This window comes from Diabrotica undecimpunctata, chromosome 3, assembly GCF_040954645.1.
Source record: "Diabrotica undecimpunctata isolate CICGRU chromosome 3, icDiaUnde3, whole genome shotgun sequence".
NCBI lineage: Eukaryota > Metazoa > Arthropoda > Insecta > Coleoptera > Chrysomelidae > Diabrotica > Diabrotica undecimpunctata.
In genome coordinates this window covers 33,592,486-33,605,794 of record NC_092805.1, presented here as the reverse complement: position 1 = coordinate 33,605,794, position 13,309 = coordinate 33,592,486, and the positions used below count along the sequence as shown (strand labels likewise).

At 35.2% G+C, this 13,309-nt stretch overlaps 1 protein-coding gene across 3 annotated transcripts in view; it reads right to left on the bottom strand.

Annotated features, from left to right (window-relative positions):
* The window catches only part of LOC140436660 (CUE domain-containing protein 2), an 81,761-nt gene that overhangs the window by 16,196 nt on the left and 52,256 nt on the right, over positions 1 to 13,309 (bottom strand). For all 3 annotated transcript variants that reach the window (XR_011950299.1, XM_072525664.1, XM_072525663.1), the window contains exon 4: positions 9,660 to 9,816. Coding sequence is in view for 2 of the 3 variants with exons in the window: in XM_072525664.1 (XP_072381765.1) it covers positions 9,660 to 9,816 (157 nt within the window). In the remaining variant the exon portion in view is untranslated. The remainder of the gene's footprint in view (positions 1 to 9,659; positions 9,817 to 13,309) is intronic.

Sequence of the window (13,309 nt, the reverse complement as noted above, 5' to 3'; positions counted from 1 at the left end):
GATAAAAAAATTGAGAAAAGAAAAGAATAAAGGAGTAATACAAAGCATAAAACCGGAAGACTGGGAAGAGTATTTCAAAGGACTTTTGGTAGAGGACAGAGTCGAATTTCAAGAACATAGAAATCAAAACCAAGATAGAATTTCAATAGTCGGCTCGCCAATAAGATTAACAACAAAGGAAATTAAAAATGTGTGTAAACAGCTGAAGAGGAACAAAGCACCCGGACCAGGGAATATACCCGGAGAATTGTTTAAGTACGGAACGAACAAATTGTACGAATGTCTTCGACAACTATTTCAAGAATGCATAAACACAAGCGAAATCCCTACGAAATGGAAGATATCATACCTCAGTACTATACATAAAAAGGGTGATAAAAATAATTGTGAAAATTACCGAAGAATAGCTAGATTATGAAGCAGAAGAACAAGCAGGATTTCGTACGGGTCGATCCACTATTTCATTAACATTTCCACATTTTCTCCTTAATCCAGATAATAGAAAAAAAGATGGCACGGAATCAAGAGATTCATATGTTGCTCGTCGACCTACGGAAAGCCTACGACAGCGTTCCACTGAAGAAGCTGTGGCAATCAATGGAAAGCACGAATATTAATATAGAATTAATAAAAGCCGTCAAAGTGCTATACAACCAACCAATAACAAAAATAAAAGCAGGGACACAAATAACAACAGGATTTATAACATCAAAAGGATTAAAGCAAGGATGTTGTTTGTCTCCCACTTTATTTAAAATATAGCTCGAAAGTTCTTTAAAAAGATGGAAACAAAAATGCAGGAGAATGGGGATACCTCTCACAAACACTATGGTATATACGCTCAACTTTGCAGACGATCAAGTAATAATGGCTCAAGATTATGACGATTTAAATATATGGCACGAAAATTAATTGAAGAGTATGATATGATATATAGGGTCAAGAGGTAAATAAAAAGAAAACCGAATACCTGTGCATTGGAGTAGAACAAAAAGATCTCATATTAGACGATAACACCACGATAAAGCACTGCTGTGACTACCAATATCTAGGTATCACTATTTCACAAGATGGAACATTAGACAAAGCCATAAGAGAGAGAAATACGTCAGGGAGAAAAACCATCACAATGTTAAACAGCATTTTATGGGACCAATCCATCAGCCAAGAAAATAAAAAGAGGATATATGAGACTATAGTAAAAAGTATCACTTTGTACAGCTGTGAGATATGGCCACTGAAAGAAAGAACACTGGTAACGCTGAAATCGATGGAAATCGATTTTTGGAGAAGCGCTGCAGGAAGATCTAGAAGAGAAAGGATTACCAACAAACGCATTAGAGAAATAATGGGAATCAAACGAACAATCACAGATGACCTAACAACAAAACAACTTATCTGGTTCGGACACATACAAAGAATGGATGAACAACGAATACCAAAAGAAATATTAAAATGGCAACTAGAAGGAAAGAGAAAACGAGGTAGACTGAGAAAAAGTTGGAGTGAAGGAATAAATAAAGAACTGAGAGAGAGGACCATAGAAGAAGACCTGTGGAACAACCGGACTAAGTGGCGATTGGAAGTCGGAAAACGGCGGAGAACGTTATAAACCGACAAGTAGTAGTAGTATTAACTAACGCTACGAATACTACAACGGCTACTAGAGTTTGTGGATTTCTAAACAATGAACCTAAACCTTGAACATATTTACACGTCGGCTATATGATTAAAATGAAAAAGGAAAATGTTGCCTCAACTTATTCTTTTAATGAACTGCAATAGTCCAGTCAAAGTCACACTGGTCGAGCTGAATATTGTTGCAGTAGAAACTATTAAATAAGATGGATAAGTTTTACCTATCTAATAGAAATTTCGAAGTTGTCACCCAACAACCGCCTGGTAGACAATTATAATTTGAATGTAATTAATAACTGTCGCGTATATTATATAGTTATTGTGTGTCTCGCTTATAGTTTAAAATCTACACTTTTCGCAAAAGAATTAGCATCTTTAGTGACCTTAAAAATGTAACAGTGCTATAGTGTTCTGTGCTTCGTGGACTTGTGTGAATCGGAGGTTTAAATATAAGAACTCTACGAAAAAACTTTGACCAGACCTTAATTTAATTATAGTAACAAAGATAGTCATTAAATTACACATTTCATTCATGCTTGTATCATTTTATTCCCACGTTAATGAGTGCTCCTTCGAATTGTAACATTTTATTACATTGCTTATTAATGCTAGCTCTAAATGCTAGTAAGATCGCCATCCTACTTATATATATATATATATATATATATATATATATATATATATATATATATATATATATATATATATATATATATATATATAGAAAGTGTATAATTAAGTTTTGGCTATAAAGGTATAAGGAATTTCATTTATTCTTGAAACTCCAGAAAAAACAAACAAATACGAAAGTTTGAGAATTTCTTTAGAATTACAAGAGAGGTTAAAAATGGTAAATTATATCGTATGGTTGAAAGTTTTTTGATTGGATGAAAAATAATGATGCAAGGGGAGAACGAGCCGATGTCTGGAATGAATGAGTAGATTTTAGAGGGTTGTGTTTGTTCGATCGAAAGGAGAAGTCCAGTTTTGAAGACCGTGTGTTGGAAAAGTACCGCAGGTTGTGTTAAAAGTTACAAGTGTTATTAGCAGAATAGTTTAACGGGTGATAGACCAAGTAGAGAGGTTCTTTTGAAAACTCCTTTGAGTCTGACGTGTCCAGTTGTGTAAGTAACGAGGAAAAGTTTGTTTAAATTTGTGGCACCAAGTTGATAAAAGAGATCCTTGGGTCATAAAAAGTAGAAGTGATTCATTGCATTAGAAGAGGATAGGAACGAGCACTGTGGGAAGCAGTGAACAAGAAGGAAAGCAGAATTTGCAGAGTAGCAGAAACATATTATTGGGGAACGTGGACGAGTTCTTTTGGTTATAACACAATCCAGGAAGGAAACATTTTACGTGTGCAGACATTGTCGATTTATCAGCAAAGGTCAGTCGTTTTCTTTTGTGACATGGATTTAGGGGTTTTTTGTATTAAATACTGTTTGGGAAAGTATGTACTTACTATTTCTTTCTTATTTTTACATTTAATATTTTTCTGTTACGGTACTGTAATGTGATCGAATTGAATCCTGTATTCTAACGACTTTGTTAAAATATATTGTTTCCTGTTATTTCGTAAAATTGCTAAACTGGCTGTCTCATTTATTATGTTTTAAGTACGGAGAATTTGACTTCCTTTGTTATTTTTGTCTTGTGTCGCCAATACACACAAGTGTACGGTCACAATTAGCTTAAATTATCGCCACTCAAAATCACAATACAATATGGTGATTTATTGATGTACCCTCTTCCACCCAACGGCCAGTAGGTTCTTGTCTGACCTGCAATCTCAACACTTCCTCCCAAGACAGCGAACGAAACACACCAAGTTTGTTGGCTCTCGTGCCATAGAGCCGCGTCGGCTGGCGTCCCGACGTACCAACGAGATTTCGTTGGCTAAAAACACATCAATATTTCAAGGGGTAAGTCTATATTCTTTGTACAAACATCAATGATAAGTTATTATAAGACCAGTTAATTTCTTAATTTACTGACACGACCTAATGAATATGGACAGTGACTTTTTAAACACCATCGATTCAGATTACAGTAACAACGATGTACTTTATCCTTACCTTTCAAAGGATACCGTACTCTCTCTTCTTCTCAACAAAATTCGAAAATTACATGGAATTGTCAACGAATGTTGCTATAATCCTTGTACGGTGGACACCATGAAAAAATATTAAATGTAAAAATAAGAAAGAAATAGTAAGTACATACTTTCCCAAACAAATACCATATTGCATATTAAATTTCATAACATTTCATTATTATAAAATTATGAAAATTCAATCAGATTTGTTTGTTATAAATTGTTTAAGTTGGTTTTAGTTACAAAGGAGACAATAAGAAATAAGATTCTCTATTCGTGTTTTTAGTATGATATAAATATACTAGGATTAAGAAAATTGTAATATTTAATATTTTAATTCCTTTTGATCAAATAAATGGTATTGATAATTTCTAGTGAATTTATGTGTGTATTTTTATTTTCCCGTGTCTAGACCGATAAAGAAACAACTAAGAAATACTAGAAGCCAGAAATGAAGGTGATTTATATAAAAATTGAGCCTTGAGATTTGTTTTTTGTTTATGTTTTGATTTGCTTAATTAATAAAATTATTTTTTTGATTAATTCATTAAAGTAGTTGAGTCCCATTAACACCAACAGGTTAAAAGCAGATCATAACAATAATATATAAATAGCCCACGCTATTTGCTTAGAAGATATGTTCAGAACTTTAGAATCGGGAAGCAAAGGAGTGACGATAGACGGCGAAAACCTGAATCACCTGAGATTTGCCGATGATGTTGCGTTAATAGCAAAGGAGAGGAGAATTGCAGGAAACGGTGTTTACCTAAATACAACATAAAAATATATAGGGCTAAAAATTAAGCTAGCAAAAACTAAATATCTAACAAACGAATCTCTAGATATAACTGAGGATATAACTCTGGACAATAATATAGAAAAGGTTGAGTCATATATATATATATATATATATATATATATATATATATATATATATATATAGAACAAAAAATCAAATTATCAAAGCTTCACTTAAATATCAAAGGCAGACTTAAATAGAAGATGTTTCTTAGCACCAGAAGCATTCGGAAGATTACAAACAGTATTTAAATCAAATTTACCAAATACTTTAAAGGCAAAAACTTTCTCGATCAGTATGTGCTGCCGGTACTGACATATGGAACTGAAACATGGGCTTTTAACAATAACATAGTCCACAAATTCCAAGTGACTCAAGAGAGCTATGGAACGGAGAATGCTCAACATAAAGCTCAGCGATCGCAAGTCCAATGAAGAAATAAGAAGACGAACAATTAAAGTAAGGGAGGTTACATCCGACGATGGATGAAATAGCTGTTGGTGATGATGAATTTATATAAATACAAATAAAATTATACTATTTAGTGACTAGGTATTAAACAGGAATATTTCGAAATATTTTTATTTCATTCTCAAGGAATAAGATGTGAGCTTGTTTAGAATTCCGTTTAAATCGTAAATATTAAACATATAATTATAAAAATTGTTAAAACTAAAATTTTGATTAATGTAATAGTGACACCTCGTCCATAATAACCTATTTCCATATATTCTTTTTCAATCTTCTCTGCGGGGGATCAAATGTTTTGCCAGTTTTGAATTGTTCTTGAGATTTGTCTTCTGTTAGCTGCCGTACATCAACTAATTTTAGTGAGACATTACAGACTGCTACTTCATTCTTTACTAGTGCAAATATTCTTTCAATGCGGTTCAGCTCCGAATGGTAAGATGGTAGACGCAATGTCAAAATGTCATGTTCCGCTAGAAGCGTGTCAACAAAATATCTTTTATAAAATGGTTTACGATTTTTAATTAATGCATACAATTCGATTTTTAAAGCATTGGTTTCGTATTAAATACCTCCGTTAAACTGCTTTTTTTTTCATGAAAAATTTGGCTAGGAGCCATCTGTACATTGTGGTAGGAGGCATTATCTATAACCAAAACGCATTTTTTGAAACATTAGGGATACATTTGCCTTTTAACCATTGTGAAAAATTTTTTTGTTTTGACATCGTCCTTAGAATCTAATATCTTGGACTATGGTCGAAACGTCAAATAGAGGAGTCTGAGTTTACTACCCTTATATTGTAGATACAATTAATAGAACAAAATGTTTCAAATCGTTGCGTGGCTTTCTGTATGTTATATTAATATCACATACATTCTATACAGCTATTTAAAACACCTACACCTTTTCAAGGTTGTAGAAGTCATTATATTTACTTATTTAAAATAACTACATAATTGAGTTGATAATTTAAATAATTATTCACGCCAGTTATCAAAGGAGTACTTAGGTAGGCAAACAATGTAAGGTGTAGCACACCAATTAGGTCCTATATTTATCCACCAAAATTTTTTTAAGTCTTTAATTGATAATTTATTGCTATACAATGTTGGCTAACACGGTAAATCGAGTAAATAAGTACGAGTATTTATATACTAATGAACTTCAAGTAATATTTTTCAAAAAGCGGGCATTTTTAACTGGTCGTTAGTTGGGTATCCGGTTCTTGCGCGTTTGCATATAGTACCAATGTTGTATAATATCAAATCTGAGATATGACAGGTTATAAAGGACGGCTATTTTTTCATAGCCGTAACGAGTAGATACCCAGCTCTACAAGTAGACTTTGGATCTTTTTTGACATTTCAAGTACATGCTGTTTTATTGTAACATTGCAAACGTTAACCTAAAAAACTCTCGATTCAACATGTAAACACCCAGAGAGCGCGTCCTCAGGAAGCACACGGGAATGCTCGACCTAGTTTACCGGTGAGTAGGAGGAAAATTATATACCTCCCGCGAACCAACAGGTAATTCACCGAACAATTTCCGGTATAAGCAATACCTCACTTACTGACCAACGGTTTTTAGACAGATTTTTTATTTTGGTGTTAATAAATTGGTCGGGAACGCGGAGAAACGAAGGTTGTGGTCAATGGCATAAGAATGCAAACGGCAACGGAGAACCACTGCATTAAATACTCTTAGAGTACCCCTAGTAAAACTACCATGGTTAGACAATGAAAAACAAGAAAAGTATTAAACTTTGTACCTGGAACGTAAATACCATGTATGAGGCAGGCAAAATTTACGTCATTAAATAAATGGACAGGCTCAGCATAGACATCATAGGCATTAGCGAAATGCGCTTGAAGGACGCCGGTAAATGTATGATCAATTATGCTACTCCGGCAACACACAAAAAATACACATACATGGCGTAGAAATCATTATGAGTAAACACATAAACAAGCATGTCACTAATCTCGTCCCACTATCCGACAGAATACTACTAACCCAAATCGATTTACTTCCAATAAAAACTAACAGCATTCAGGCATACGCACCCACGGGTGATAAAACAGACGAAGAAATAGAAGCATTCTATTATGACTTAACTATATAGGCACTGTGCGATTAATAAATAGAATAGCAATAAAATTGGTCATTGGCGATTTTAATGCCAAAGTTGGAAAAGGACGCGTTGGAGACATAACAGGACCGTGGAGTCTAAGAGAGTGAAATGAACACACGAGACAGGCAGAACAGTTTTCAGATGAAGAAGAACTAGTAATTACCAACACTTACTTCAGATTACCACAGAGAAGACTTTATACATGGCGATCATCTCAAGACACATCACAACATATCGTTTGAAATTAAATCGATTAAATCTTAATTAACAAAAGATTCAGAAATTCAGTAACATCGGTAAAAACATATTCCAGCGCGAACATTAGGTCGGATCACAACCCACGTGTCGCCAACATTTCTCTTGGTCTTAAAAAAAGTGCGAAACCGAAACCCATAAAACACGACTGGAAACAACTAAAAGACATCGACAAAAAAAAACGAAAGGTACTAGAATATCTGAAAAACAATATACCTGCACCGGAAACAATAAGCGAAGCAAAAGAAAAATTAAATAAACTAACAGATATTAGTAAAGAAATACTACAGCGACACCTGCGCCGAGTAACATAAAAGAAAAAGGTGGGATGAACATTAACATACTAACGATAATGGATAGGAGAAGGGAAAGATCAGTGTAAGATATCAGCAAATTGGCAAATAAATAAAGGAGGCTATTAGAGAAGCTAAAAATATGTTAATGGAAGAACAATGTACAGAAATCGAGACACCCATTATTAAAATTTACAATCGCGACTGTATTGTCACTTGTTATTGTGTAATAACATGTCACCAACATAGAGATACTCCAAAGAACCAGAAAGGAGAAAGAAATCGTGAGCACAATCAAACAAAGAAAGCTCGAATATCGCCACATATTGAGACACGATAAGTACCGTCTACTGGAATTGATTGTCCAGGGGAAAGTAGACAGTAAGCGAGGGCCAGGCAGGAGAAGACATTCGTGGCTCCAAAATCTGCGGAAGTGGTTCGGGCTCACATCGGTCGAACTATTCAGAAGCGCCGCAAACACGATCAGAATTGCCATGCTGATAGCCAACGTTCGCAACGAACAGGGAACTTGAAGAAGAAGAAGACTGTATTGGAAAGCATCAACAGACAACTAAACTACCTGTTAGAGCCTGCAAAAAGCTTTTTCTATATTTGCCGCTACTAATAGGATAGACATCTATCGTTAGCAACCCCTAATATTCTCAATTTTAGTTTACAGAAATCTGCAGGTCAATAAATATTAGAATATAGTATTTTATTTTGAGTGCCTGAGATGGCGCTCATTGCCCCCTGATTAAAACATCACTCGTGGGGCCATGAGCACCAACACAGGTACTCAGGTTCAAAATGGTGTGAAATAATTAAAAAGATATTAACTAACCCCCAAAAGATTCTTACAAAAACCTAAATTAAAATAAATAAAAATCGTCTTGGCCTCATGGGTCAACATGCTCTAGAAGAGCTGTAGCATAAATGTCAAGTTAACTGAGTACCGCATGTGGTACTCATGGCAGTCAACCCGTTAATCGAAAAGATTAAATAATACGTTACAGGAAATTATTTATAAAAAATATGATATTTCATGCATACTTTAAGAGATACTTTAAGTTTCTCTTAAAGTATGAGATACTTTCCAGTGATGCAAAGGCACGCACATAATACTCAGTGACAGTAGAAGCGTTACACCCAGAAGGAATAATTTCTTGAACTTAATTTTTAAATAAACACACTTGTGTTTATTCGGGGCAATATGACAGCTGCGCGTTATGTTGATGACATCTTAAAAACCACTTTACTGCCTTATCTCGACGGCCGTCAAGACGTCCTTTTTCAGCAAGACAACGCACGTTCCCATATTGCTCGTCAAACTATGGACTTTCTCCAAGAAGCTGACGTTAATGTTTTGCCGTGGTCGCCCCGTGCTGCGGATTTAAATCCTATCGAACATGTATGGGATATGATGAGAAGGAGACTGTCCACTTTGCACCATCCTGCGTAGACTCTGGCACAGTTAATACATGAAGTTTAAGTTGCTTGGGACGAGGTGCCACAAGCGGACATCGATCATCTCATTTTGTCAATGCCTAGACGTATACAGGAGTGTATTCAGCTACGGGGTCGCTAAACACATTATTAATTTTTTTTTTTTTTTTTTGATTACTTGTTAATAAAAATTCTTGACAACGTTATCGTTGCATTCTTGATGTAAATCTACCATGTAGCCAAAAAATTAAGTTCAAGAAATTATTCCTTCTGGGTGTAACACTGCTAATGTCACTGAGTATATTTTACTGTTATGTTGAAGAAACTCAACTATCGTAAGATGAAGATAATATGTTCTACATTGCTATTTGACATTACTGCAGTATTTACATACAATTATTACAGTTCGCTTAATTTCAAGAAATAAGGTGAAAAATCTCGTTAACTCAACTAGAACAGTCCGCAGATATGTTAAAAATCAAACAAAAGTAACTACAAATGATGAGAATAACAATCGGTTACACATCTTACCTCGATATGGCACGTTCCAGGGAACATTTCTTGTAATATATCCAGTTCATCGTTACCGGAAGAAGTAGAACTATCACTAGTGGATCCACCATCACTCGTTTCGGATAATTTGTGCATTCGTTTCGGCACATCAGTTTCAGAATTGACACTAACAGTTCTGGAAAATAAAAATAAAAGATTAGAATTAAAAGTAATGCATCAATTTGTTTAATAAAAATAAGTTTTAAAAATGTACATATAATATACTACATATATTCGCGTTGACATTATGTTATCAAAAGTAATACTTCCAATTAAAGGGTTAAGATGCAGTCTATCTCAGCTTCTTTATCTTCTCAGGTTCCGCCTCCTCGTCGGAGGTTGGAAATTAATATGGCGAATTTTATTTACTGCTGTTCTAAACATTTTAATTGTTGTAAGTCCCAACAAATTTCGCAAGTTCTTAAGCCAGGATGTTCTTCTCCTGCCTTGGTTCTGTTTGCCTTCTATTTTTCCCTGAATTAAGCTTTGCAGGATTACGTACATAGATCCTCTAATGACGTGCACAAAGTATTCAAGATTCCTTGTTTTCAGGATGCTGATTATTTCTTTCTTTTCTTCGTTTTATTCACACTCTGAAGGAGTTCTGCATTCGTTACTCTGTTAGTCTATATTTTTAACATACGGCGGTAGCACCACCTTTCAAAGGCATTTATTCGTTTCTGTTTTCTTGTGTGCAAGCCTGTGATTCATAAAGGACAGTTGAAAAACATAGCATCTCAGCCTTCTTATTCGAAGCCCTAAGTTGAGACTGCTACAACAAAGAAATTATTTGATCTTTATAAATGCCGCTCTCGCTATCTCTATTCGGACATTTATTTCTTGTAAAGGATCTAGCGTTTCGGGTAACCAGCTATCAATATTTATACCTTTTCACTTCTCTGGATAAGAGAAGACACATAATTACTGACAAAAAATATATATTCAACGATGACAAAGTCCTTAATAGCTTTACCACAGGCAGCGATCATAAAATGGTAAGAGCCAAACTAAAATTAGACTTAATAACAGAAAGATCCAAAATGATTAGGAAGCAAGCCAACCCAATATGGAACGACCCAACGAATTTAAATGAATATCAAGGCAATATCAATAAAATCCTACAACAAAATGAATGCATCAATAAAGTAAATGCCCTAAACGAAAATATCGTAGAAGCTATTCGAGAGTAAATGCTGCGGCTCAAGTAAAATGCTGCCCTAAAAGCCGCCAAGACGAAAAAATAACCATTGAAACAAATCAACTAATGGAAATTCGAAGAAAAATCAAAGGTAAAGAAAGCATTGACGAAGAAGAACTGCGAAAAATAAACAAAGAAGTATCAAAAGCTATAAGGAAAGATTTAAGGAAATTTAAGAATGAAAAAGTCCAGCGAACTATAGAAGAGAATAAAAGTCTGAAAGTCCTGAGAAGACGACTAAACAATGGAAAATGCGAAATACACAAACTAAAGAACAAAGAAGGAGTCCCCACATCAAATAGAGAAGAACTACTACACATAGTTGAAGACCTCTATCAAGAACTATAGGGAATGGTTTGAATGCAGTAGTGCAGAACTTTTTAGAGCGGCAGTCAACAGAGTCCGTATAGCCATGACGATTTACAACCTTCGATAGAAGATGGAACTTAAAGAAGATTAAGAACTATACACAAGCCAAAGAGAAGACGAAAAGAACTTGGAAGCCGCCGCATCACGCAAAATTATCAACCAGGGTTCAGAGCTCATGCCAGAGATCACACTAAGCGAAATCCAGGACGTAATGAAAAAGATGAAAAACAACAAAGCGCCAGGAGAAGATGGAGTCGTAATAGAAGCTATAGAGATGGGCGGACGTGCCCTTCTCAAACAAATTTCAAATGTTGTTTAACCTTTGTCTAACAGATTGTTGCATACCACAAACATGGAACAATGCAGTAACAATTTTACTACACAAGAAACTAGACAAGGCACACCTAGAAAACTATAGACCAATCAGCTTATTGAACCACATCTATAAAATGTTTACCCGAATAATTACGACAAGACTAGAGAAAAAGTTAGATTTTTACCAGCCCCGAGAACAAGCTGGCTTCCGCTCAAAATTCGTAACAAACGATCACTTACAAACAGTAAAAACCTTAATAGAAAAGTCGCTAGAATATAACAGACCACTGGTACTTATCTTCGTAGACTTTCACAAAGCTTTCGACACTGTGGAATTAGACAACATTATAACTGCTCTGAACAATAGTAGAATAGATTACCGGCCAAAAAGTTAGTACAAACATTATACCAAAACGCCACAATGCGTGTAAAACTACATGATACCACCAGAGAAATTCATATCAAGCGAGGTGTGAGACAGGGCGACACTCTCTCACCTAAATTATTTATAACGGTCCTCGAATACGCCTTTAAAATGCTAAAGTGGGAAAATAGAGGAATAAAAATAGATGGAGAAATGCTCAATCATCTGCGTTTTGCCGACGACATAGTACTTATTACCGAAGATCTGAGTGAAGCACAACAAATGGTACAAGAATTAGAAAACGTATCTTCAACAATAGGTCTAAAAATGAACATCAATAAGATCAAATTTATGACAAATTTAGTTCCCAGCGAACACCTAGTCATCCAAAATCAAGTGGTAGAATTGACAGAAATGTACATATATCTTGGTCATGAAATCAGAATAGGCAAGGACAACCAGACCTGCGAAGTTCAACGACGAATAACACTTGCTTGGGCGGCGTATGGTTCATTAATAGACATCTTTAAGAGCAACATCCCGATAGCTATGAAACGGAAGACATTTGACCAATGCGTTCTTCCTATTATGACATACGGAGCAGAAACTCGAAACTCTCACGCTCACAAAAACAACAGCACTTAAAATGCGAGTGGCGCATGGAAACATCAATTCTCGGCGTGACAAAAAAGACAAAATAAGGAATCAAGACTTAAGGAAAAGAACAGGTATCAGTGATGTCGTCGAACGTATAGCCAAGCTGAAATGGAATTGGACAGGTCACATAGCGAGACTGAAACACACAAGATGGACCAGAAAACTAATTGACTGGCGCACACGAGAAGACAAACGCAGCAGAGGACGACCACCAACACGCTGGATGGACGACATTAGACGAATATCCAAGAAATGGCAACAAGAAGCACAGAACCGTGAAGAGTGGCGAAAAATGGGAGAGACCTATGTCCAGCAGTGGACAGAAGAAGTTGCATGATGATGATGACGACTTCTCTGGATCTGTTCATTGCTTATGATAAGATTAGCCGAGACGTTATCTTTCTTTGAAATGACCATAAATTTTGTTTTTATAAAATTCATTTTCAATCCAAAGGTTTTACATGTGAAAAGTTTAATCACATCTCAGATTTCCATGAAGTTGGGATTGAATTTGTTTGCAAAGATTTGGCCAGTAAAGATGCCATTGGAGCCGCTAAACTATCTGCACAATTATGATTTCACAAACCTTTTCTTTTAAACATAATCCATCATTAGATTTTTCTAATAATGGTATACCAGTTTTTGAACAGAATTTTTGATCTCACGTATTTGTAAAACGCTTTGAGACCTCTGGAACTAACTCTGTTTTCATAGTAACTTTTACTA